General features: G+C 39.9%; 1 protein-coding gene across 2 annotated transcripts in view; it reads right to left on the bottom strand.

Moving 5' to 3' along the window:
* Positions 1 to 27,897, bottom strand: part of erbb4b (erb-b2 receptor tyrosine kinase 4b) — a 265,152-nt gene that overhangs the window by 124,973 nt on the left and 112,282 nt on the right. For both annotated transcript variants that reach the window (XM_029530171.1, XM_029530172.1), the window contains exon 2: positions 15,626 to 15,777. In XM_029530171.1, coding sequence (XP_029386031.1) covers positions 15,626 to 15,777 — 152 coding nt within the window. The remainder of the gene's footprint in view (positions 1 to 15,625; positions 15,778 to 27,897) is intronic.

The raw sequence follows: 27,897 nt of genomic DNA, 5'->3' as shown, positions 1-27,897 counted from the left end.
GGCCCAAAAAAAGCTAGAAATACCACAAAATGATTTAATTATTTTAGCAAGTGACCAAGAGTTCTTTTTTTTTTAATTTATTTTTATCTTTATGATTACGTTTAAATGAAACATCCATCACCCTGAGGGGAACACTATGCTGGTTTACCGAATTCTGAATTTAGCCAGACACTTTGGTGCAGGGAGGCTGTCACACAGCAGTCCTGTTACTTAAACTCTCCCTTAGTATCCCAGTGAGACTGTTAAGTGTTGCTGTGGGGGGAGACTCGGCCATGCTTAATGGCCCTAACTGCATTATTAGCTAATAAAGGTTGATGGGCCTCATGGCTCTATAAATTTAGGAGGACAGGAAAAGATGAAGCAGTGGCTGTGGTGAGGTGAGGTCTCAGCCTTGGAGCGTTTCCTATGTATGTCCCCAACACTTCAAAGTCATAAATGATGTAGGAATCATCGCAGGGTTCAAAACGTTGGCAACTTTCATGAGATTATAAAAAAATTTGAGATGAAGAAGATTTTTCTATATTTACAACATATATTTGTTTTTCCATCAAAGGCCTCAAACAAAAGAATCATTGTTAGCGCAGGCCTGTCAGGGATCAATTGAGATATCTGCTCACACGCTTTCTACTTGGTATATGGTTTTCTATTTTTTTTGTTTTTTTTTTCCTTGAGGCATGAAGTGGATTGCACACGAGAAAATGTATCCTATCAAAGTTTTCTCGTAGGTGCAGCAAACAGACAATTTGAGGTAATTACTGCTGGGCAGCTGTCCCTCTGCATCAACTCTGAGAGCCGTGTTCCTGGTCTTCATAGTAAATGCAAGAACTCTTTTAGATGAGTGCCACTTTATGAAACTGGAGGACATCTCACTCACAAACTCAATTATTTATCTTTAACGGACTGCTAATCATATAATGATACATTGTGCGTGGAAAATATAACTACCAATGTGATATCAAGGACAAAAGCATTCTGCCTATAAAGAAAGACACTATTTGATAAACACTGTGGGCTCTGCAGTGCTGAAGGCATCATTAGGGTCTAATTTTTTTTTAGAAGAAAAGCTTTTTTTGGTGGAAAGTAAACAGCATTTTCCATCAAGACTAAGGATAATTTGGACAAAGCTAATATGGATGAAGATGCAGGAGAATGAAAGTGCAAATAATGTGACAGGCCAGACAACGTGGATACCAAAAAATGGATTCAAAATGCTATCTTTATATCTTGCCTGACTTAAGTGATGACCCAATAAAAGAAGTATTAGAGTGGAAAAGAAATAGGTGATGTGGCCTCTTATTCTGACCACAGAGGAAATCTCAGAAATTGAAGATAAAGGTCTTGGTCTCTCCTCAGGGAACCAAGGAATCAGTTTTCTGACCCACTTGGCTGTCCTTCCTTTCTATCCCTCACTTGCACATGCACACGCACAAGCACGCACGCACACACACTACACACAGAGACTCGCGCGTAGCAAGAGAGTGGCCATATACAGCTCATAAAGTTCAACTTGGCAACCAGACCTATCAGCATTTCTAAGAATTACACAAACCCAGATACAAATCATGTTTAATTAAGAAGTTGAAGTGCTACAGTGGAATTAGAGCAGAACATTGTAGATTGAAGTGACAGATCATATTCAGTATGAACCAAAAATGAAATAATACGCACAATTAAAAGTCTGTTCTTACACTATGGCAGGACTGACTGTGTGTTGAAGACAACAAACAAAACCATTCCAACTGTCTAATCCATTGTGATTGTGGCAATTTAGCGGGATTAGAAGAGTTCTTCTTCTTCTTGCGATATTTTGAAGTCGTCCAGGTGACTGAGAGGCTGAGAGCTTGGGAAAAGTATCTGTCTCCTCTGAGATTTTCCATGTATTTACAAAAATCATACAACCGTGTACAACTGAAGATAATTTTAAGTTTCAGAATAAATTGGCAAAAAATACAGTCTCAAATATTGAATGATAATTCTATTCAAGTCACTTTTGAACACAACACTATTCTGGTCTCTCTATATCTGCAGACCTCTTTTTCTAAATTTAGAGAGCAGTTTCTAACAAAAATTCAATTTAGCCATTTGAAAGGCGGGAAAAGAATGCATTCATATGCTTTTTGTGCCATGTTTTTCCACCCATAAGTGACAGATACTGCTCTAACATGCTACTTAACTGTGGGTATGTGAGTGCATCATTGTGTGGGTCTCCGGAGGACATTGAAGAGCAAGTGCCCAAGGGAAACATGATGAATATTTCAGTTTTTATAAATGGACATTTCCTGTATTTACAATACTTTGTGGTGTAAAAGTTAACTAGTTCACAGTGTTGGCAGGATCCTTTGTGGCTTTAAGTGTCCCAGAATGGGGGGTTTTTATATATGTTTCTACAAATGTACTTAGTTCCAGGAGCGAATGGTCGGGTTTACAGCAAAATTGTAACCAAACTTCTGTATTCTTCTAGCTGATTGGAAAAGTACCGACTGCGACTTGAAATGTATTTAATTATCACCAATAATTCCTAACATTTTCCTATTCCACTTTCTGTCTCTTTGTTGCCTTCTCTCTCTCTGTTCTTAACACCCTTTTTTTGGGATCTCACGTGGAACATGTCAAAGAAAGAGCCGTAAATGTCAGAGCAATTTTTGCCCCCCAGGTAGCTGTGCACAGCGTTAGACAAAGCGCCATGTAATTACTGTAGCAGTCACTGGTCCATTAGTGATAAAGACATGATGGTTTGCATTGGTTGAGCTGGCCCCACAAGCGTAGTACATTTATTCCAAAAGAAAGTTTCTTTCTTATTCCTGAACTTTCCCTTTTTTCCTCATACACCCTGCTGCTTCTCCTTCCTGTCTCCTTTGCAGTCGCTTTATCTACAGTATGACGCTGTCAGGCAATGGGATATTATCAGCATAAAACAGTGTCACCAACTCAATAAGCAATTAAGCTATTCTCTCATCTTTTTGGAGAAAGTTGAATACACTTTGAATAGAACAGAAAGGAAACACCCCCTCCCCCCAAACACTTCTGTCACATTTGTATCTTTGTGCTTTGAAAGATTTTTTTTTTTTCCAATGGTTCCTTCTCAGATAACACAGAAGTACATTTGGAGGACAGATAGTAAAACAATGGTGTCTCCTGTTGTGTGGGTCTATGAGAAGCTTGGCTGAAAGTAGAGCTTGACTCTATTGCAGTCTCAATAATGACACCTAATTTGGCCCACATTCAGCCAAATACAACTCCTGTCCACATTGATCAAAATGCCTCCTAAGTGAGAACAAATTGTCTAAACAAGTATATTAACTAGCAGTAAGGAACACAGAGGCAAAAAGAAAGTAGAAACTTATTGGGGAAGCTTTAGAGCTCATGGAACATTGAAACGCAGTAGAATACACCAGAGGGACATTACTGGCTGACTTCAGAGAGTCAGCCAGAGAGAGTAATGAAGAATGAACTTACAATAAAGTGACAGTGATAAGACTATTCACATCATAAAAAATCATAAAAAAAAGCCCTTTGCAAGACATGATTCCTACAACTACATTTACTGGTATAAAGTAGGCTGATAGATGTTTTCATCTATCAGCCTCCTAAGCCTGGACATGAATACCAGCTTTGTCCAGACAGCAAAACAATTGATTGGTTGGTTGAATGATTAATTGACTCTTTAATCAGACTTCATGTTTGTAGTAGCCTGTTTGTGAGACAAGGATACAAAAAGTGGGTTGTGAAAGAACCAGGTGTGCTCAGACTGCATTGCACCGCTGCGAACCTTTTAATCCTGTTAAGATGATACCTTTTTATATCGCTACAAGTAATTATCAATGAGAAAAATAAGCAGGCAACGCATTTTCACCTCAAAACCAATTACAGTCTTATAAAGTGATTCAGACAGTAGGGATTTGTTTTTAATGGTATCACCAAAGAAACTAATCCTGCCAATTTGCAGTGACGAGGGGAGGACAAAATAAACCTTATACTTTATTAAACAGATTTGAGGCACTGCCACTTTTGAACAGAACAGAGTAATTTGAAAAAAAAAAAAGTGCTATAATGCAAAAGTTTAACGCTGAACTGATACTTTTCTGATATGTATATTTTTTATACAGTTTCATAAAAATTCTGGAGAGGAACTTGCGAAAAAGAAACAAATACAATCTATAAAAGTAGAAATGAAATAAAAGGCATTTTACATCTGATGAATGTTCCAGGACAGTTGGATTGTTGCAGTGATGAAAGTTTCTGATTTGTGACGACAGTGTGAAATACAGGGTCGAGCAAACAGAAATGAAGAGACTCCGTTGAGTGTAAGTTCACTGCGTTTATCTCAGCATGTCATTTGGCAGAACAGGGTTTACAAATTTGATGACTCTGTGTTACAAATTAAAGGCTGAGCGCCGACCATGTTCCTGACAGTCAAACGCAATCCCATATTTTGTACACTAATTTCCAATTCTTTATGCATCTTAATTTTTAAATAATGCATAATATACTGAATTGCAGGAACACCCCCAATGGGATGGTAATATCAATAAAAAATGGAAATGTATTTCCATTTTTATTAACTCTGGGTGGTCAAATCCAATTTTCTTTCTTTCTTTTCTTATCTGTCTTTTTAAAAATGAAAAATATATCCCTGACGTTTCCTGTCCATCTCCTATCAGCCAAAGACGAAACAAAAAATCTTATTTTGTATGAAAGTAGTGTACGTACACAGCTTGAGAGTCATTAGACCATCACAATCATCCTGCAGCTATTGTCCAGATCGTAGCGCACTGAGTAAGATGTTCAGTGTGATGGTTCGGTGCTTGACAGTGAGACAGAGCCAGAAACCAAAAGGCCAATAGCCAGAGACAAAAAAGTGATCCAAAAAGACAAAAAGTGATACTTTGCTCGTCTTTGACACTTTGTTTTCATCTCTTCCAAGTTAATTTGCCTTGCACGGGTCAGCGCCCCTGACTGCAATACCCTCCAAGGCCACCCAGCCCCCTCCACCAATGATCTCCTCTGACTATTTATTCCCAAAACCCACCGGTGAAATTGGCTGAGGGCTAATCAGCATTTAGCTCCTCCGAGTGTGTTATTACACAGCAATTGATGGATGGTACAATTATACCCTGTGTCACTTAGCTAAATGGCTATGTAATCCTAATGAGTTTTTATTCAAACACTGACTAGTTAGCACAAGAAGAGCTGGCGAGACTGGGAGGGGCTATAGTGGAAGCACGGGTGGAAATGTGAAAGGAAGCCATATCATAATATATTCAAAGAAAAGTGAAGGAGAGCATGAAAGAGAAGGAGCAAGTAACTTGATGAATGAGCATTTCTCTTGTTAATGGGAACCAGCAGCAATACAGCCTGGGCGGTTGAGATGCAGAGCACTTTTCAGCTGAGTTTGAATGCAAATGCAGGAGGCAAGAGGCGAGTGAAAAATAAAGCTTCTATATTGGGCATCACAGATACAACCTTACGTCCATGCTGGATGATATTTATAACGTCGTTTGTAAAGTGTTAAAAGTGAGGACTCTTAAAACTAGCGAAAAGTCTGATAATGTTCTCTGTGGCAAAATGGTGGAACTAGCCCTGCTTCTAAAACTATATGTTCTATAATTGCGATTTTTTTGGATATACATAACTGCGTTTGAATGGAAGTCCACCACTCTTTCAAAATATAGGAAATATATTTTGATGTTGTAGATAATATTAAATGCACATACATACAGTTATGATCAGAAGTTTACATACACTCATCATCGGCATGAATGTCATATTAATTGTATACTTTTAATAATTTATTTGAACTGTTTCCAGGGTGGAATTATTATGCAGCGTACATCTTCAATGATTTTTTAAAACAATAGTTGGCTGCACAGATTTGAATGTATTCTGGATTATCTCTAATCAATGGAGGGTCGAAATTATACATACAGGCTGAAATATATACATACAACCTCACTAGTATTTGCTTAAAAGTCCCTTAGCACGTTTCACCTCGAACACACACTTTTTGTAGCCATCAACAAGCTTGCGGCATAACTCCAGCTGGATATTTGACCACTCTTCTTGGCAGAATTGGCAGAGTTAATTTAAATAATTGGTTTCCTGGCACAAACCAGGCTTTTAAGCATTGTCCACAAATGTACAATAGGGTTGAGATCGGGGTTTAGGGAAGGCCATTCCAGAAGCTTAATGTTAGCCTGCTTTATCTGCTCCAAAACCAGTTTTGATGTGTGTTTGGGATAATTTTCCTGTTGGATCACCCGATTGTGTCCAAGTTTCAGTCACCTAGCTTGTGAACTTGAAGAATTTTCATTCATTCATCATTATTCCATCTACTTTGTGCAGTGCACCAGTACCACTGGCAGCATGATACTCTTAGGTTTGAAATCCTTACCTTGACTACTCCAAACATATTTCTGTCAAATTAAAATGAGATTCCTGCCAATGATAAGTGTATGTAAACTTCTGACCACAACTGTAAATACATATGATGGTCTGGTGGAAGCTCAAATAAGGCCTTTGATTACAGAGCCAACTCATTATAGACCAGGAAAACGTCGCCAGAAATCTGTGCAATACCTTAGAGAAGGTATGTTTTGAGAGCAGTGGGACCAAATTGAATTCTTGTCTGTTATAATGCAGATCACAGAGTTCAAGCAAGTCATCTATTAATATGTCTATTTTCCTTTTGCAGCAAAGAAATGTGTGGTGTTTTAATGTTTCCAACCTCAGAAAGTGAATGAGGGGAGCCTAAAATGTTGACATAGATTAGAGATGTTACAAACATGCAAGTATATAGAGACTCATATCATCACAACATTTCGAAGACTCGACAATTTCTGCTCAGTTGGGCAAACACTGATGTGTAACCTGATCGCTATCCGCTTATCGATTGTTGCTGAGGTCTTCAGTATCGCCGGCAGACGACTGCTATTTTCTACTATGTGCAGACACAAAAGGAAATTACAGCAAGAACATATTAAATCCCAACAGAATAACAACCAGCTAGAAAAGTGGTAGAGTCTCATTACTCAGACAAGCAAAACTATAGTCAAAGTTGTATTATCCTGCACTGACTCACCAGCACAGACTGAATGCATATAAAGCATCTGTTAGGGGTTGGGGGCCTAAATAAAGCCAGAGAGGATTAAATGTGCTGCTGGCTGTTTTCAGTAAGCGCTGTTATCAATAAGGTGTTGTTAATGAGGAAGACGGTGTCTGCCTCCAGCAGAGCTATTGTACTCAGGCCCACGAAGTCTCGACACCAGCCGTTCTTGAAAAGGAGTCACTCATCTGAGTTGCAGGAGGTGGAAATTGATTTCGATCCTCCTGAGAAGTTGGTCTGTATTATACAACTTTTTTTTTTTTTTCCTTTGGCAGTCTGCAGAGGGAGGCAGATATGAAGTTTGAAAGGTATCACAGAAGCAAGGTGGGCTATTGTCAGGCCACGGTTCTGCTTCTCCTCCCTCCTGCCTCTCCATTTAGCCAGGCTCTGCTCTTCTACGATAAGTACTACCACCCCTGCTTCTGGTGTGTGTGTGCATGGATATGTGTGTCAGTGAGTGTGCTTTGTGTGTGCGCGTGCATATGCTGTGGAAAGAGAAGGTCCCGTGCATTTGTTGCACTGTCTATGCCAACACAACTTGAATTCTTTCAATGCAGTTGTATCCCTTGAGTATGACTAGTTTTAATGGCTGCTTAAAAACTCCTACGCAACCAGCATGTGACTGGAATTTACTACATTACAGATTGTCAGGTAGAATTCTTCAACACCAAATGTCTGAATGAATTAAAGAGCTATTACTGTACAACCTTTCCAGTTGGTCCAAAACACTGCTGAACATCAGATTTTTGTATACTTTAAGGCAAATGACTCTGCAGAAGTATTTAGAGACCCAGGATCCAAAAGGCAATGATATAGAACATCCCTGCTGTACTGTCTTTCAGAGCACACAGACAGGCCTGCCATCTGTCCAGCACGGACCTATTAATCCAGAAACACTGCAGCTCTGCTGCACTCATGACGATAGAGTGGAGCTTTAAGACCTAAAGGACGCAATCACTGATCGAAGTATCTCCAACAGAGGCTCTGACAGTTTTGCGGGCCAACAACCCATTTGTGGATGTGCTCTGAAAGTGCAGCTCATGACATAGCTCCTCACACTGCAATGTGTGTTCTCAGTTCGAATAGAAAGTCAAAACTGGACTGGCAGTAAAAATGGGGTCAGTTATAATCTGTACCCACAGGTATACCTGTGAATTTTGCAAAGTTTGATGGAAAAGGGTTAGACTATTATATTAGTATATTATTCGCTGATGGACATGTTCAGCAGCCAAAAGTAAACTCACGTGGCATTCAGGCAGCATGTAATGTCTGTAATCTAAAGCCAACACACATTTTATTGTGCGTGTCACTCTGAAAGAATGTTCATTCTGAAGTCTCCACAGACTTAGCACATTTTTTGACTTAAATGTGGTGCACTGACGGTTATAGGAAATGGTCTGTGACAGATATGGACATTCCGCAGAGTAAAATCAAGAGAGAAAGACAAATGCCACCCTAAAGGGAACTCTGGAGAGTTGTGGCGGGTGTGTGACGGAGAAAAGTGAGGCAAGTATCTGACATGAGCAGAATTTGAGGTTATTGCTTTTCAAGGTCATGAGTTAGACACAAAGACAACATATATCTGCAGATTCAGCGTGATTCCATTACCAGCACCATTATTGACACCATTATCTGCAACCTGGATTAAGAAAACATAGAAAAAAAGAAGCTTCAGAACTTGAAATATTCTTCAAGTTTTCAAGTCTTAAGTGGTAGATTGCAAAGAAGAAAAACTCACAGATCCACTTTCAGGTCAAGGATGTCTGTCAAGATGGGAGTAATTTTGACTGAAATCATGGCTGATGCAGTACATTAGGGAGAAGTACACTGTGTTACACAATGTTTTACAATATTTCCGCAAAGCACTTCTAGACACACACACACACACACACACACACACACATTACTACAGTAGGATTTGTACAAACAGATGTGACTTGATAAATGGAAGAAAACTGATTTTTTTTTTTGGAATTGCAGCTGCTGTATCTATCTTAACGCCATCACAAAATTTACTTGTAAAAAAGAATTAATTAAAAAAATGGAGATCAAGAAAATGTTTACAGTTTTTGCTGCATTGTGGCAAGACAAGCAATTAAAAGTTAAATAGCAGAGTTTCAACACTGAAAGGAGTGCAGCAGCATTTTTCTGCTCTGTGGTCCAGTCCACATGTAGTTTTATAAATGTATATATATAAAAAACTAAATGTGGACTGGACCACAGAGCAGAAAAATGCTGCTGCACTCCTTTCAGTTTTGTATATATATATATATATATATTTTTTTTTTTTTTTATTTTTTATTTTTTTTTTTTTACAGGAAGTGTCATTATAAAACAAGTCAGCACAGATGCAGGGTTAGATATGTGCTGATTTTCTCTTTTTGGCCTCTGCAGGGGTACAGGTAATGTATAATGAAAAGTGTGGATTGGTGCATTTAAGGGATAGTGAAAATGGGCAAGAAGATTTTTTTTTTTTCTGTCAACACAAATACGAACATGAACCTTTTTTATCTTATCCTTTATCCTCGTTTCATTGCTCTATCAGTCCAGATCATTTCTAAAAGACAGTGGAAGGAAATTAAGCGGACTGACCAAAGAAATGTACCTCTCAGTCAAGAAAGGGGACATTGTTAACCCTGTGTTTGATTCCAACAACACGTACACTTTCACAGTCCGCTGAAACCTAAATACGAGCTATTGCTTTGGTCAATTGGAAGCAGAATGGGTTTGAAATGAACGTCACCATAGCCAGGAGTAAGTTTTCATATTGTCGACAAAAACGTCAAAATCTCATATCGTCTACAAAAGCCTCATCCATTTCTCACATGTACACAACCATGAAAACTTATTATACAAATACACACCATAACACATCAGCATCTTCAGACTATTGTCTACCGCTTCTTCTTTGGCAAAATGACCGAGAGTCATTTTCAGGAGCGACTGTAACTGTATCTGGTTTCCTTTCTTTCAAACTGCAAAGCGAAAAAATACATTTTGCGGGGTAAGAAATGATTCTGAAATACAGCTATTAGGAGCTAACACGGAGAAAAATATGGATGGGAGAAATAGCACAGTGAAGTGTGGGCTTAAAGGTCTCCAGGTGGAATATGGTCTTTCATTCGGCTGCCATTGAATATAAAGAGGTGCGGGAGGGAAGGAATGTGGAAAGCAAGCTGCAGAAAATGACGTCAAGGATCCGTTATTGCACGAGATGTTATTTTCCTTCATTCTCCCTCCTCCTCTGTGTTATCTGGCTTTCCAACCAGTTCATGGTCAAACTCTCTTTCATCCCACGTTCCCGCTCCAACCTTCCTCCTCAGGAGTTCTTCCTCTCAATGGTCTCTTTTCCCACCCCACACTGTCCTTCTTCATGTCAAATTAAGGTGATGGAAATGAACTTGAGGGGACGCTAATTGCAATTGTCAATCCAATCTAGGTCGGGGCTGAAAGACAGGGGCTCCCTCGCACTTCATCAGTCTTCATTAATATTGAAGGAGCTTGCAGAGGAGCAGGGGGCCAACGTAATCTGCGCTCATTGAACAGTGCATCAAAAATTAGGAAGCTGGGGAGGGCACTGATGGCGCCTGAGGGACAAATATGCCACTCAATGAAGAAGTAAAAAGAAAGACAGAAGACAGCACTGGGGCGTGCAGGAATAGATGCTGCTTTCAAATGCTGTGGGAAATAGCAATTGAACATAGCATCTTATATTTTTGAGTAACTTTTAAAGTAAAACGCAACAGTATATGCTTGATATATTAATGGCCCACCGACTGTCACTGAACAGATCATAATGACAATGGTAATATCTGGTCAACTTTACCTCCGAAAAAATGCTTTCTTTTCAGAGACTCATTTGTAAGTTTTGCCATTTCTAGATATCCAGCGTTAGTTTTAACAGGCGTATACTTATGTCTAGAAGCAACATTAAGCATTTGCTATCAAACTTCATTCTTTTACTTGACAAGAGCTGTCTCCAACGGTGAAAAGCAACCCTTCTGTGTTGCATCTATTTCTGTCACTTCTTTTCTTCCACTTTGGTTAGCATGCTAAGCACCTAGACCTGTCACTTTCTGATACCAAGCTGCTGGAGCATTCAGTCTCCACCAAAGATGTTGTGCTGCTTAGAGGGAATATCATAGCCTCCCGTAGTGTGATGCAGCGATGGTTGAATACTGTTAATGCTAAACGTACAAATACTGACGCTCTTCTAAACAGGCTATAGTGAACAATGAGTATGGATGATCTCCCTCCCACAGATCCGACTCAACTCAAATCAGAATTTATGAAACAACCAAGAAGCGGTCACTAAAGTTTGAGAAGCGCTAGGAGAAGAAAGATGGATTTGATGATTTGTCATGAACGTGTGACCCCTGCCACACATGGACGCACACCCGCAGTCAGCCAGTGCAAGTGCCAGCTGTTCATTTTGCAGCAGGGTTTTCATAGGGTTGTTGCCCACAGACCTACAGATGGTTGACCCACCTCCTCTGGCAAGGCAGACCTGCTTTAAGTGAGATATAAACTTTAAGTGATGCTACAGTTAGGCCTGCTGAGTCTGAGTGTTTATTCCCTGCAGCTTTTGGTCTAATCATCTAGCAGAGAATTTCATTAGCAGCTAGTTTTAAGAAAAAAAAAAAAATAATAACAAACTGAGTCCGGGAGGTAAAAAAGCAGCCTCGTCCAACCTCTTTGGCTGAATTGGTCTCTCAGTCTCTTTTTTCGTGACTATTTATTTTGTGACCATCTAAAGGCAATACTCTCTCCCTTTTAACATTTAGGTTACAAAATTTGATGCACTTACTGTAAATTTTGATGCATAGTATATTTGACATAATGATAGGCTTGCCCTCTCTACCAGAAACTTGGTTTGGTATTTCAGCAGGATCTCAAAACATCTGATCGTGGCCTCTGAGTATCACATTAATATTACAGCACAGGTAAACACCCTCCTACACTGCTGTTTTCCCTGGCCCTCACAAACTTGTTTTAAAAGACTTGTATTGGCTGCAACAAAATGATTCCTTTTAGGAAAAAAGGTTTGTTCAACCCCCACTCCCCTCCTATTAACAGCAGGGTTAATACAATTGGAGCATAAGGGGAGAAAGGCAGAAAGAAAATGCAACTTCCCTTTTCTCAATCAAAGCTGCTCTCTTCTGCTCCACAGAAGGCTTCTCGATTTAAACTCTTTGCCAGGGTTTGTTGACACACGCTGTCGGTATAAACTATATAACTGACTGGAAAGACAATATTAATTTAAGTAATCAGAACAATATCAACTGTCTGTCCCTCTTCATACTTTCTGTACTTCATGCTCACCAGTGCAGTTCTGCTGATTTCCATCTAGTATGCGTCACTCAAACAGCTGGTAGCATTTTGCACTTGGTGGGTCAATTGAAATACTTCACACAAGTATCACTGAGAGCCACATTAACAGATTACCAGCCACATTTCTTACAAGCCCCCCTTTAGTAAATGGCTGACTTTGCATGTCTGCAACACAAAATATACAGTGTATGTTGTCTTCTGCTGTCTTTGCTTCTTTCTTTTTAATTCATTCATCTTCTACTGCTTATCTGTTTCCGGGTCATGGGGGATGCTGGAGCCAAATACAGCTCACTCAGGGCGAGGGTGGGGTACACCCTGAACAGGTTGCCAGTCCATCACAGGACTGGCAACAAAGATGAACAACCACTCACACTCACATTCAGACCTACGGGCTATTTAGAGTCACCAGTTAACCCAAACATGATGTCTTTCGACGGTGGGAGGAAACCCAGGTTTCCGGTTTTCCGGGTTTCCGGGCAAGAGGAGAACATTTAAACTCCACACAGAAAGGCCCCAGGCCGGGAACTGAACACACGACCTTCTTTTTGTAAGGCCACCGTGCTGCCTGCTTCCTTCTTTTAAAATGTATTACCTTTTCACTAATAGTACAAGGCCTGTTGGAAACAGGCGTTTGCAAACAATAATTAATTACAACTACAGGGACAGTGGTGGGGATTTGGTGTTATTGAAGGAATTACATGTTTACTAATGGTCGCAATGGCAAGACAAACAATCTGATCTGACTGTGCAGCTGTGAGTTCCTATTGAGACTTGGACAAGGGGAGGAGAGGGGAGAATTAATATTTCATAATCACAGATCTGTTTATGAGTGCACACGAGAAAGTGATTTGAGGGAAGAGAGAGATGCAAAAGTGTGCGTTTGCTCTCCTCTGTGTCCCATCCACATAAACGAAAATGTCACACTGGAGTAGTCGGCGCTGAGTACATCTTGTCATTTCATTTTCTTGATGTGCACGCACTCGAGATGCAAATGCGTATTCTGTTTCATAACATGGGAAAACTATTTAGAGGAATGGTAACATGGATTCAGATTTAAACACTGATGTTGTAAACACAGCGCGCGGTTAGTGCTCAGTACTGGGCGGTTGATCTAAACGTGCATGTGGGAGAGGAAGGGGAAAAGCCTCAGAGCAGAGATGCAGTTATTAATCACCGTGCACACTTTGATTCATCTGTCGTGGAGGCAGTTTGGAAGATGGACTCTATTTACTGCTCAAGTTGTTTGAGGGGTTTTGGGAGGCAGCCATCAATCTCTGGGCTATCTTAAAAAGAAAGAGCCAATGCACAGGCATCAGTTTCAATCACCTCTTGGAGACAGCTGGTAGGGTATGCTGCTTCACAATAGTTTTTTTTTTCCTCACCCCTCTCACTCAACCCCCCCGCTTCTTCTTCTTTACCTCAAGGTGAAGTTTTTCCCTCCTGGGAAAGCCTATTATTAATGCGTTTTATCATAATAATAATAATATCCCCTAAAAATACACACAGAGTTCTGCCCCCCTGCTCCCTTGCTGTGTTCTTAATTAGCACCTTCAATTAACCCATGCTAATTGGCAACCATGGAAAGGTGGATGAACCTGGCAAGCTGGCGCCACAGGGAACTATTTTGGAGTAAGAGGTGGTGTAAGACAGATGAGTGCAGGTAAGGAGGAGATAGTTGTGGTCTCCTCTGACCCCAAACCTTTGAAGGCCACTTTTCCGGAATATTGCTCATTCAGATGACAAGACTAAGCCAACACTTGGTTATTGAAACACAGAGCCGCCCTAACCAATTCATATTTTTTCATCTAAGTCAGTGACGCCTATTAACTCTGCAGGAGTCTAATGGTAGCAGTTTACCTTCCATTGCTGCCTGTTTCTTAATATCATCTTGGTTTTCTTTAGCATCGCACGGGGGTTGGAGGTGTCAGTTTTGCTCTGCACATTGTAGAACACTTAATGACTCTTGTTTTGTTTCACTGCTTTGATCAATCCCTATTTTTATGGTCCACACAAACTGAATACACAGGAGGAGACAAGTTCCTCCATTATTTTTACCTGATGTAAACAAATCATTCTGCCATATTAACTTTAAATCATTGTTGTAGGGAGTAAAATATGAAAACGCAGCTTGCCCTGAGGCCTCTGTAGCCCAGTTAATTTTCACAGCACCAGCAGCCCATTAATGCAGTCAGCACTGTAGCATAACACCAGGGGAGCTCAGTGGCCCCCTAGGTGGACTAGAATCAATTGGAGTTGGATAGGGTAAACAGTGCAGAGTGCAACCAGCGCAGTCTATGGTGATGCTCTTGAGAAGCGGAGGGCCAACAAAGGTCAGCAGTATCAGCTGATTTCACTAAAGAAAAAAACAAAAACAAAAAACCCTTTAAAGTAACCCCCCTCCAACCTTTCATTACTGCGCTATTACTGCTCTGGCCCTGAAATGCTGCAGGCTGCCATGTCGGCGTTTGTGTGCATGTATATGTCTGTCAAACCAAAATGGACGCAAGCGCTCGTGTAAGCATTTCCATCAGACCCCCCCAGCTCTCTTATTTAGCCAGAACCAGGCAGCTCACATTGTCATGGATTTAACTCGTTTACTTCTACATTTTGGGGATTAAAATTGATACACCAACCATTTAATCTTCAGTGACTTTGACAACGTGTTCCGTCAAGCAATAAGGTGATTTTAAAAGCTGTTCATAAATACATGAACATTTTCCAAAAAGGATTCACGTTCAGGGCTCGACTCCATTTCTGTCAGTGACTCATGCAAAAAAAGTAGATTAGGTTATTTGGATTCCGGTTACTCTGCCTCAGACCACAATGGTGTGAGCATACAATCAGTTAGACACTCCGGGAGGAAAGGAAGTCTGATTATGCCTGATTAGGACAACTTTCTGCTTATCACAAGCTGCGTTGAAATTAATCTGAATGCTGATTGGCTGAAAAACTTCGGAGGACAGGGCTTTCTCTCCGCAACAAGGACGAATGTGAAGACCTTCATTACAAAGTTCACGTTCAAAACTTTCTCACTCAATTTTTGGACAATTACTGGCATGGACAGATTGCATTTTGACTCACAAGGGATGTCAGTGATTAATCAATATTTGACTCATTTCAATTAATAGGAGGAGGTAGATTCTGACTCCTTGATCCACACCAAGCTGACTGTTTTAGATATTTAATTCTTACCCTGAGGAAAGTGAGGTCCCGACTGCGGTCGATGCTCGTGATCTCAAGGTTGCCCATTACGACTTCGCAGTTCTCGTAGTATTTCCTTAGGGTCCGGTACTGCTGCTCCAGGTCAGACAGTGTGCTCAGCTTGTTCTCTGTACCAGCACATACTTGGAAAAGAAGAGAGGGAAGACAGTGTTAATACATCTATATTATAAACCGCCTCGACTGGGAAAACATCTGACCGTAAATGCCAACATGTGGGACACCTTGATAAGATTTTCTCATAATTTCAATGTATTCTTTTAAGAGCACTATAGAAAGTAATTGGTCTGATCTTAAATATGCCAAAACCAGGTGCCGCTAAATGATCGTAATATTGAAGCGATTATAATATGAAGGGAATTTAGTGCAAGGATCAGTTCATAGACAGTGAGGCACAGCACCTGCTTAGCGTAACCTGGTCATGTACCTCTAGGAAGCCGCTGGGCCTCTCTGAACCACGACCCCACCTTACATCACCCCTCAGGGCACTCAGGGCAGATGAGAGCTCTTTAGCAGCAAGCCTGGCTGTTCACTTGACAACTAATTAAATAGACCCATTTCCACCCATCACACACCCTGTCCCCTCACATACACACACTCATAATGACACACGTCCCGCCACCTCCAGCCCCATGACGACACACACCATCTGCCCAATCAGCTGGTGCTGTCTAGTCAAGCCTGACCCAAAGACTACCTGTGAAATCGACATTACTTGCATGTTGTTTTTTTTTTTTTTATGGAGGGAGGGAGAAAATGGTTTGGGTGGTGATGGTATGGTAACAGTTATGATAAATGAAAATAATCATTACACACACACACACCTTTTAGTTTTTACTCCTACTGGTGTTACATTATAGTAACAGCCAGCTTGTTCCGTCATTGTTTTTGGAAACTCCTACTCTCATTTAGTTTTTATGATGTCTGTCGTCCTGTTGGCATTACTACCCCTGTTTCTATCCTCACTGCTATTTTCTGCATGGCCTTTTTTTAATTAACTATTTTATTTTACACTTTTACTTTTTGGTTGTGAAGACTACCTTTCTTTGTCTCTCTTTGCTGTTTTTTTAAATAGATAATATGATAATATCTTCAGCAAATACAAACTTTGCTTCTGTGTTTAATTTACTTAGACTATTTTAATCTGCTTCATGGTATCTTGTCAGCTTTTCAACTCTCTGGCATGACTTTATTGCCATTTATTCTTTTTCATTTCTTTTCATTTTTTTTCTCATGTTTTCAGCTCTTGTTGTGGTTAATTTCTAGCCTTATAGATTCTTTTAATCATTCATGCATTTCCTCCCAGTCTTCTTTCCATTTCCTCTTCCCTTGTTTTTTCATACCAGTTTTATGCCCCCCCCCCTCCTTTTACTTAATACTTGTGATTGTGTTAAATAATTTTCTGACTGGCTGATTTTAATAGAGAGCTCTTCTTTACTTCTTCGGAGATTAAATCATAAAATTCTGCCCCCTTGACTTGAGTTTAGCAAACCAAGGCGCTGCAGTTTATGAAGTGAGCAAAGGCTGGAAATGTGACAGACAGTGCTCTCTAACTTGGGTTGCTATAGTCATGCTATAGCTATATTGTAGAGTGTATCATTTCTTTAACATTACTTTGCTTTGAGCCATCAGCATACTTTCTTACACTACAATGTTACATTTAGACTTAATTATTAGAGCCTAATTTTCCCTAAACTCCCTAATTAACCATATACCTAGAAGAGCAAACATTTACTCCTGAGTAGTGGAAATTGTATTTTTTCCTACTCAGCACTTCTCGTGTGGTATGAATGTCTCACTGATTTTATGCATTTTATACGATGCATTTTTACTTATATATCAAAAGGGTCATGCAAACAAAGTTTATTATTATCATAATTAATAGGAATATAATTACAGTGCTAAGAGACATTTACGTGTAAAAATAAATAAATAAATAAATAAATAAATAAATACTGCCCTCTTCTCTGACGCTGTGAGTTCCACTCTTAAAGAAGAGTTGCCTTTGGCTTTGCATTAAAATGTGTGCTTCATTAAGGTTATTTGAGCCCAGAATAATCTGAATTTTCTGATGCCACTGGCATGAACTCTCATGTGCACACATTTGAATACATGGACACGGATTGGGAATAAAGCACGTCCAAATGTCTGCATCTGAGGTCAGCTTTGTCGACAAACCAAAACAATCTCCTCCTGTAGCTTTTGCCAATTTTGTGGAAGCCTTTAGTAACCCAGTCTGGAGGTAAAACCTGTGACACATTTACATCATAACTTGTGTTACATTCCTATGTATATTTTGTAGTCGACAAACATGCGACCAGTTTATAGAAAAGGATGTTGACCTTTGTCCTTCTGAAGCATTAGAATGAACTTTTATTCCTATTGCCATAGTGATGGGGGGCCAGCACTGTGGCGGGAAGGTGAGTGCGTTTCCTGAGTCACAGTGTTACCCATGAGCTGTTACCTCTTTCCCTGAACAGTTCGATTCTCAAAGATCTTCACTGATGCTCTGCAATTTAATTCCAGATCCCTTGCACACCCGCCACTATAGTGTTCCTTCTTACTCCTTATATTTCCCTCAATTCAACATGTGTGTTTTCTCTTTGTTCTTTTGGCTAGCAATAAACAAGGCTAAACTCATTTTCTCTGCACAGGCATTCTAGGGCAAAATCTTTCAATTCCATTTCCCATTTACTCCCCATCATTACACAACAGATACATATAAGGAAAAGTGGATTTGGCCTCGAGGCAACACAGCCGGCAAAGACAAATGGGATTGTGTTTAAACACTTCCAGATCTAAGCAGATGGGGAATAAGTGGAACTATTCCAATGTGACCTGGACAGTATTTGTATGAGGTGGTGCTGGTGATTAGCTAGGTTGCACATAGCATAACGTGCTGCTCAGGAATGATATACGGCAGACCTGGGTGTTTTCAATAACAGTTACCGTGGGCTTGAGGGGAGCAGGATGGAGGGTAGAGGGGGTCATAAAGTGAGATAGGTGTAATAAACTGTTATTGCACCCTTGGGGCAGGGCACTGAGATCAGTGGAAAGGGCCATTGTGGCATGTGATGTCTGGTGAAATTTAGTTTTTTATACCCATTTGCTTCCCCAAGCATGCCCTCAGAGAGTCTGCTGACTATTGAAACCTGTCCGGTGCTACGTGAAGTCTATATCTGTTTTTTTGGGAAGTTTTTTTCTGTTCCATGCGTCTTTTAATGCGACTTTTAATGAAAAAATACGAAATCCTATAGTTCTGCATGTGCCTGAGATGGTGCTGAGCGCCCAGTGAACCACAAAAAAAACCATCTGTGGTGTGTGTAGTCCATATAGAGGAAGTGTGAACTAGTATAGGCTTACTGCAAAGCTCAGTAATACTATCAGTCTGAATGTGGGCTGGGTGTAAATTAGTAAATAATATGGCCGTCTACTGTTCGGTGTGAGAGCGCTGTGTGATGCCACAGCTATAGATGAGGAAGCCTGGGGTAGCTCAAACCCAAAGCGGAGGGAAGAAGCGGAAGTTCGGTGGAAGAATGAAAACGTTAATCAGTAATCACTGACAATATAAACATCACCAGCGTAAACTGTTTAAGGTTTACTCCAAAGCATGGTGATGCTATTGCCTGCGTGAGTGTGTGTGAATAATGCACCCAAGGATACATTTTCTCCTTCTTGCTCCTGCTGAATATGTCGCATCTGAGCCTGTACACCATCATGAAGGCTGTATAAAACATATATATTAGCGTGAAAAAGCCTGTGCTCTTTGTATTGGTGGGACTTGCCTCGCCAGGAGGACCTATTATAATGCATAATACAGTGAGCTGTCAATTGTTTAATACAACACCAAAGATGCAGGAATACCCTGCAAGAACAGATGAATCTTCATATTGTTAAAACCTTATGGCAGTTCCATAAAGGTGAATCCATCTTATCTTCCTGATGGATTTTACTGTTATTTTACACACATATATTTTTCTACACACACACATACACATATATATATATATATGTATATGTGTGTATATATGTATATATACTATATATATATATATATATATATATATATATATATATATACATATATATATATATATACATATATATACACATATATACATATACATACACATATATACATACATATACATACACATATACATACATATATATATATACATACACACACGCACACACACACATATGGTTGTGTGTGTAAATTCATTTAATTAATGCAATGCATTTCATCTCAGAAGTGATGGATTATGGCGATGAATAATAAAAGTTCAAGATTTTCCGATACAGTGTACGTAATTAATGAGACAATTATCAGCCAGCGGATGGAAATTCATTTCTGGCTTGAATTTGCACGTGGAACTTTTTTTTTTTCTCTTCTGGACATATGATTAGCTATGTTTAAGCTTTCATTATTTTCCAAATGGTGACTGAAATACGAATGGGGTGGTTTAGGAAAAAGTGTGCACTTATCATTGACATGTATATAAGCAGACAGATAGATAGATAATATTCTCCTTCTATTATCACAAACTTCTGCATGGATAGATTAATCGGTTCCTGGGTTTAAGTGGTTTCCATGCAGTTTGCACGTGTCTCCAAAAGACAGTCGCCAGACAAGACAACGGCACATCTGCCTCTGTCTCTGACTATCTAAAAGAAGCTATGGAGGGAATGCAAACGCTCAGCGTTTTACATGAACGCAAAAACACTGTGGCAAATGCTGGCCATAAAACTGGAATGCAGCTGAGCAGCATTTTCATCAGCTTTAGTTTCATAATTATCCTGGTCAGGATTACATAGCACTACACCGATGCGGTGTCTGCTCCTTTCCCAATTCATTTCATACGTAGTGCACACAACAACTTCATCAATAGTGCCTTGTGCGATTATTGAATGTCTTGCAAGCTTGCAAGTCTCTGAGGTTTATAGGCTCCTGCCAGGGAAGCTAACAAAAGGTCATCCCAATAGCCAGTAACTGGTTGAATTAAATAAAGTTGCAAATGTCACTTCCATAAGTAAACACTGTCAGTAGCTGAGCTCAGCTGACGTGCCTTGAATAAACAGGAGGACCTTGTAGATGTGAGATTGAAATACTGCCTTGCACGGGCCAAAATTACTAATACAGGCACACTGAACAAAAGGTGCCACATCTGAAGGCAGAGCTGTCATTTGTCCCCTAATGTCTCCCAGATGAGCTTTCGTTGCTAAGTATGAGTTACAAGCCACTGCTTCTGATGGTAATCATGGCCCAGATTATCGTCCATCTGCTGAGCAGCTTAATAAGCATCCGAAACAATAACTAGATGACTGTTCGTGATGACGGCACGGTCCAGTAACACTAACCTCTCACTGCCCTCCGAGCTCTGGTCACCTACCAACAGTGCTTGCGCCGTCTCCATATGGCCTGTCATAAATTAGTATTCATGCCCTTGCTGGTGAACAAAGCTCCAGCACCTTGTGGGAGTTTAGCATGGAGGATAGCCTGCAGAATGTTCTTACAGAAGTCCGATCAGACTGAAATATCACAAGTTTTACTAATAAGTGGTCTGCGAGTATGATCTGTACGTTGACTGCTAAATCGTATCACTTTCAATAACCCTGCAGCAGGCAGATCTGAAACGTGTCTGCATACAGTCCGTAAGGGCCACACAAATTAGAAAAATAAAGATGTGCTGATGAACACTGCCGTCTAAAATTCACGTGTCTTCTGGCAGCTGTTTGGTTTAGAAATCTATCTGAGACTCACGCTACACAAAATGCTACAACAGTCGATAAAACCTCTTTAAATTATAGCCTAAGCATAAATACAGCTTGGGAAAGGAGAACATTTTGACCTTTTATTATTTCTATATTTTGATTAAAGCACATAGCGCTTTGCGCACATGAATAAATATTTTTTCTAATTGCTTCTTAATAAATGAGAATCACAAGATTCCCTCCCTGACTGTCTAATGTTTGTTGTGGGAGTGGGTGTGATACTGCAGCTGTAAATGGAGAAGCCTAATGTGATTCAAATCAGAAGGGGAGAGCAAGATTTAAGCGAATGAATGAAAACAGCAATCAGTAATCACTGATAATAATGCACTGTAAATGCAATGTTGCCTGTCTTTGTGTGTGTCTGAGCATGTATGTTTCCGGTAGGCCTTTTTAATGGTTAATATTTAAAGCAGAGATTTTTTTTTTTTTTTCTCACTGAGTGTAACTTACTGTGCATACTGTTTTGTTTTGTTTCTTCTTTAACAATTCATAATTTATTTCTTTTTTTTTTTTTTCAAGTAAATCTGTAGAACTGGTGAATGCAATGCATGAAATATTACATAGGCTGCACTCTATCCATTCCGCCAGCTCCCGCCGTGTCTATAGCTCTGTAGTCTCTTGAAAAATCTATCCGAGTCACAGGGGAGTGATTGTCTGAGACTGACACACACCTCATTACCCAAAATCCTCTAGTTGCTTCTGTTTGAATGACTGTGTTGCCAAGAATAGATCTAGTGAAAAGCTTTTTAGAACCTAGACTGACCAGAATAAATGTATGTATATGCATGTGTGACCTTCATGGTTTGTCTTCCTGTAGTAAGACATACCCCTTGTTTCCATAATAAATTGCTTTTATATGAAAAGAGCTTTGTGATCTACTTTTTGTACTTTTATTTCAGGCTTGTGACTATCAAAATATTTTGCAAAGATTTATCCAAGATTTCTTTCTGTGTGTCTGTGTACTTAAAATGGTATCTCACACTTTTGCTTAATACATTTTAACTTGAATATTTCGGATTTGTCTATGAGTTGTCATTTCTTTCAAATAGTGGACACCATACCAGAACAGAAAAAAGAGAATATCACAGTGATGGTGGATGAAACTGTTTTCCACTGCTTATGTTTTGTTTATTTATCGAAGATCACAGAGAACTGAAAGGTAGGAACAAGCACACATGAAAAGAAGGCAACTAAAAAAAATCCAAAACAATGCTTAGTAATGATATGAGTTCTTCAGATGGATTTTGCTTCTATTTGAATTTGTCCAGTGACCTGTTGATCTGATGCAACATTATTCTGGGAGGTTTAAGTCAGAGGGCACAAAGAGAAAAAAAAAAAAAAAAAAAAGGAAACATCCCATAGTGATCACTGCGGTCTGTGGGCCATTGTAAATGTTGTGAGGTCAGACTGAACTGAGTTTAGTGAAACAATTACAAATAGATAAACAAAATTCCATTTTAGATTTAACCACTGGAAGCACCTTCATGATTTTATCCACGGCTGACATTACCATGGAGCTGCTCCAGCAAAGATTGAAACAGCAATTGAAGGGCCATCAAGAGCTTCTTTGGACAATGCTTTGGTTTTATTGTATGTCAGGTGGGGGAAAGTGTGCTTAACCTCCTCTGACAGGCCAGATTAGGCCTTTTAAAAAAATCTATTTATTACAGGATGAGCCTGTTGAGCAGAGAGGTATTGTTGAACCGCTGCTGGAGCACCTGTATCCTCTCCTCTTGAATTCCACTGAAACAGTGTTTTAATCAAATATCATGGAAGGAAGGGTCCCTGATTAAGTTTGAGGTGCCAGCCCGTTCTCGTAATTAGGCTTGCTCAGCTGAAGAGCTCTTACAGCTCAGCCAAATACAACAGCAACAACAAGTGCGCAGCTGACTTTGGCACTGTTACTCACAGTATGTCCACAGTTACATAAATAGTAGCGCAGGTTTACCATTCCATTATCCAGTGGATGATTTAGCTAAATACAGTTGAATTCATTATTTCTTTCTTGTTCTAAACAAAAGAGCGAGTGTGATTTGCTTTTAGGCTCCACCAGGTTACCAGAGCTGTTTTAAACCTGGACTTTAACCTGTGTGTGTGTGTGTTTATTTAAGCCGAGACATTTGATTAGCTTATTTCGTGGTACCACTATTTGACTTTCATTGAGCTTTTGGCACAACTTCAACTCTTCCCCAGGAGGCTTTGCCTTTGCTCTTGCAGTCTTAGAAGTCTCAGACGAAGACAAGGCGCTCTAAAAAGTTCTGCTCTTTATATGTTAATAGTTGAAACAGTAAACCTCTGAAGTAGTGCAAATCCTATAGTCTAAATTGGTGCAAGTGTGTGTGTGTGTGTGTGTGTGTGTGTGTATTAGTGGTGTGTGGAAGGGAGAGAAAACATAGTGCATCTCTGCATTGGCCCTGAGCTATTCCATTTCTAACAGCATACTGACGAATTTGAGTGGACCTCAGGGGGTGATCAGTTAAATACACATACAAACACACACAGACACAGCATTACTATTTTGGGGTCCAATTTAGTTTATTTTGATCCAGATTCACACTGGCACCCACATGGATGGCAGAACTACACAATGCCTTTGTTTGCTTCGTATCTACAAAAGGCAAAAAATTATCATGGAGAGAAAATTCCTGTTAAGCACACAAATGCACACACACACACTAATCTGCAGTTACAGTTTTTGTGACAACTACATGCGATTGTGAAAAAGCCAGCGCTCTCTCAGAGCTATCGTATATTATACGACTATAAATCCTTTTTTGAAAGGAAGTTACTGTGGATTGATGATCATACAAACCGACCACTGTTTCTATATTAACTATGACCAAATCAGCAACTTTAACCAAGGGATTGGTTTTCCTCATCACCACAGTTTTACGCAGCAGATTTAAACTTTAAATTGGTCTCTGTGGTGAGGCTCTGTAAAATATTGACTGCACTGCTGTAGCAGATTATTTTTATATATGAAGACATCATTGTCATTTTGCAATAATTAGTATTTTTATTAAGACCATGATCCATAAAATCTCACAAATGACAGCAATTTCTCCCTCCTTTGCTTTCTAACGACAATATGCCTCTACTCAAGGAGATAATTGTCTTTGATGTACAATATAATGAATATATATGTAAATATGTAATGGAAATACCATCACCATGCTATTTACAGGCTTTCACTCAAAGCAACATCCTATTGTGCAGAAACAACATTCATACATGTGTGCAAATGTCACCACTAAATGCACTGTTCAACTGAGAGGCCAGTGCTCTCCCAAAAGGTGACATTTCAGAACACTGTATGTATAAACTGGATGGAAACTGAGCCAGGCTGGGCTCATTGAAGCTAATAGTACATGTATAACCTTTAATGTCTCCCTCTACCTTTGTCTGCTTTCATTTTCTGCTAGTTTTGACCGCTTCTCTTTCATCCCCCTTCGATTAGATCTTTTTCATTGGAGATTTTATGCATGATTTCCTTCATGCAACCATCCTCAACCATTCATGTCTACTGCCACTACAATTCTTGCACACAGTGCAACGGGATGAAGCGCATATTTAGCAAAGATGAACTTGGAAATTGCTATTAGAAAGACAGCTCATATTGTACAGTATCTTATCGTTGGCTCCTTTAGAGGGATAGCCGTTCGTGTCTTCTTAAACAATCAGAAACTCACCAGATGAGAGGCTGATGGGTATCCATTGTATTGGACTGTATCCAAGAAAAGCCAACATCAGCTCCCTACAACATACAGAGCATAACATTCATGGCAAGAGATACATGGACAGTGAGCTGCTGCCCAGTAAACAGCTCCACTTGGCCAGTTGGGCATTAAGCACATGGCTGAAAGGCTCCTCCAGGGCAGCTGCTGAAGAGCGGGAGAGTGGAACTCATACTTTACTTAAACTAACCTTTTCCAGTTGTTCTTTGTATAAAAATCGCTGACCTTCCACACGTAGATTTACCTCTCTTGCCTCTGGGTTTCCTCTACTTTTTTCACTTTTTCCCACCCCTTTCTCACCCTCACTCTGTCCGTCACTCTCAATTCAGGCCTAGGTGTTGGAACCTATGCTGGGCTCTATTCTAGGATTGAGTGAAATCTATTCTGATTGTTCCTTTTTTTTTTTTCTCCCAACAATGCATCTAGGACGACACTCTATCAATTAAGCCAGCAGGCTAGTCAAAGCGTTGCCTCATATCCTTCGTGCCTCCAGCACATACTGCATTCCAGCCCCCATGTGTGGTCCTACCCATGAATCTTAATCTTGTACTCAAACAGTTGCCATCAATTATCCTGGCTGCTACTGCTAACTCTTCCCCTGCCTCCCATTTTTTCCCATTAAAAAAGAGCCTTTTTTCCCTCCTTGCTGCGAAAGAATTTCCTCGCTCGCTTGCCTTGGAAATGATTTCTCAGCAGGCTTGTGGACTCGGTGCTTTCCACAGGTGGAAGTTAGGAATGGATGCACGTGTGTGTGTTCCTGTCTTTTCTGTGTATGTGTCTGCATGCCTTTTGTGTGAGAGGATTGTGCAGTAGGTTGGCAATAATTTTTTGTAAGCAAACATCACAAAATTGAGCATAAGATGTTTTATATATCAGCAGTGTTGATCCACGTGTTAAGATTTCAAATCACAGTTCTGGTTAGACAGATAAACTGGAATTCAACTCACGGCGAAAGAAACAACAATTTTGTTTAGTTTCACCAGTTGTGGCATTTTTTTGTCATCTCCGTTGCAGTGCAGACTCTACATCTGCAAAAAGCGAACAACACGTCAACAAATGCATGACACAGCAAAGTGAATCAGTTCTTTTCATCCAAGTCGCAGAGGAAACAGCTTTGCCGAAGGCGTACCACGTATAAACGTGGTCACAGAGCAGGGGAAAAGAGGCTTCAAAGTCACCTGACAGATACTCACAGAGGTGCGTCAGCATCACCTCAGCAAGGTAAGGAGTAACTTCTCAGTAAAGCCCAGACCTCCAGCAGAGCAGTCATCAGGAAAAAGTGGCCTTGCAGGGCACCAAAGGAAAGGTGGCATCCTCTTTCAAAAGTCACTTTGGGCAAAAGCTCTCCTCCCTTGTTTAACCTTCCATCAGACTGATCTGAGCTTTGAATGAACTACATTTAGCATTTGATTTTAGTTAGGGTTACTCTTTGACCTTCTCCAAAAAAAAAAAAAAAAAAAGAGAAAGTACTCTTTTCTCATCTTGTCTGACGCTGACATGATTTGTCATTCAGAAGACTGCATGTTACATGCAGCAGACGTGTGAAGTTGTCAGTATGGGAAGATCATTTATTCCATTAAACCGCTGGAACACACTGACAAGTAGTCAGGCTGTTTATGTGTGAGACGTCAAGATGACAAGAAGACAATTCTTTTGGCATTTCTTTGTCCCAGTGTATTATTGTTGATCATTGTTCTTCCCCCAGGTGTCTCTGTTGTCAAAACAGGCTTTCAGGCTTTCATGAGATTTACAATAGGGCATACAATGGGACCTATATATATATATATCTATATCTATATCTATATATAGATAGATAGATAGACAGACATGACTTTTGACCTCTCACTTTAGGCTCAGTACTTTGAAGTTGAACTTCTATTAGATGCATTTCAGCAAATTCAGCTGTTGAGAGGCATTACTTGGCCATACAGCACATGAGAACTACAAAATTAAATTTGTTCAGTGTAGGCTTTCTAGTGTTTGAATGCACATGCTGCCTTTGTGTGTTTCTATATAATATATGGACAGTGGTTGCCTTCAAAGAAGCAAAGGGCCATAGAACTTATCCAAGGTACATGACACAAACTAGGACATCTAGAATAAAAAATTGGGATTTACATGACACCTAATTATGTTGTTGACAGCAGAGATAAAGACGTAGACCGACACTCACACTGCAGGCTCTTTTATGACTTAGGATGGGGTCACTTATTTAAAGCTCATTGGCTGCAGCGACAAAGTCGTGCCTTGTGGAGCAAGGATGAGGTGACGCATTCAGATTAATTGGAGTTCAGAATACCAATCAGGTATGTCTGTTTTCACTGTTAACTAAAGGTTATTTGGTTTTGCAAAGAGCAGGTATCTAAAAAGATCTAACAACTTTTGTGGGTTTTCTTTTGTTTGTTTGTTTGTTTTTGATGGCAAGACTAGGGGAGACGGATTAGAAATTTTAGGGGTGACTTGAAAAGCATTAGTAAAATTTTTGTGATATTAAGAACGAGAAAGCCATTGTCACACCATGTACCAAAATGTGATATTGGATCTTAAAGGCAGAGAATGAGCCATTGTTGTCATTACTAAACAGTGCAAGAATGGCCATGTCATTTCCATATTTGTGTTAGCGGGTAATGATGGATGGATTTTTGTATGGAAGCTCCACAGAGGTGAACTGAGTAAGAACCGCTGGTGGGCACTGGTGTAATGAATAATGGGGTTTAACAGCGAGCTGTCAATCCA

Source organism: Echeneis naucrates, chromosome 21, assembly GCF_900963305.1.
Source record: "Echeneis naucrates chromosome 21, fEcheNa1.1, whole genome shotgun sequence".
Classification (NCBI taxonomy): domain Eukaryota; kingdom Metazoa; phylum Chordata; class Actinopteri; order Carangiformes; family Echeneidae; genus Echeneis; species Echeneis naucrates.
Note: the sequence above shows the minus strand (reverse complement) of the source record. Positions and strands in the feature narration are given on the sequence as shown.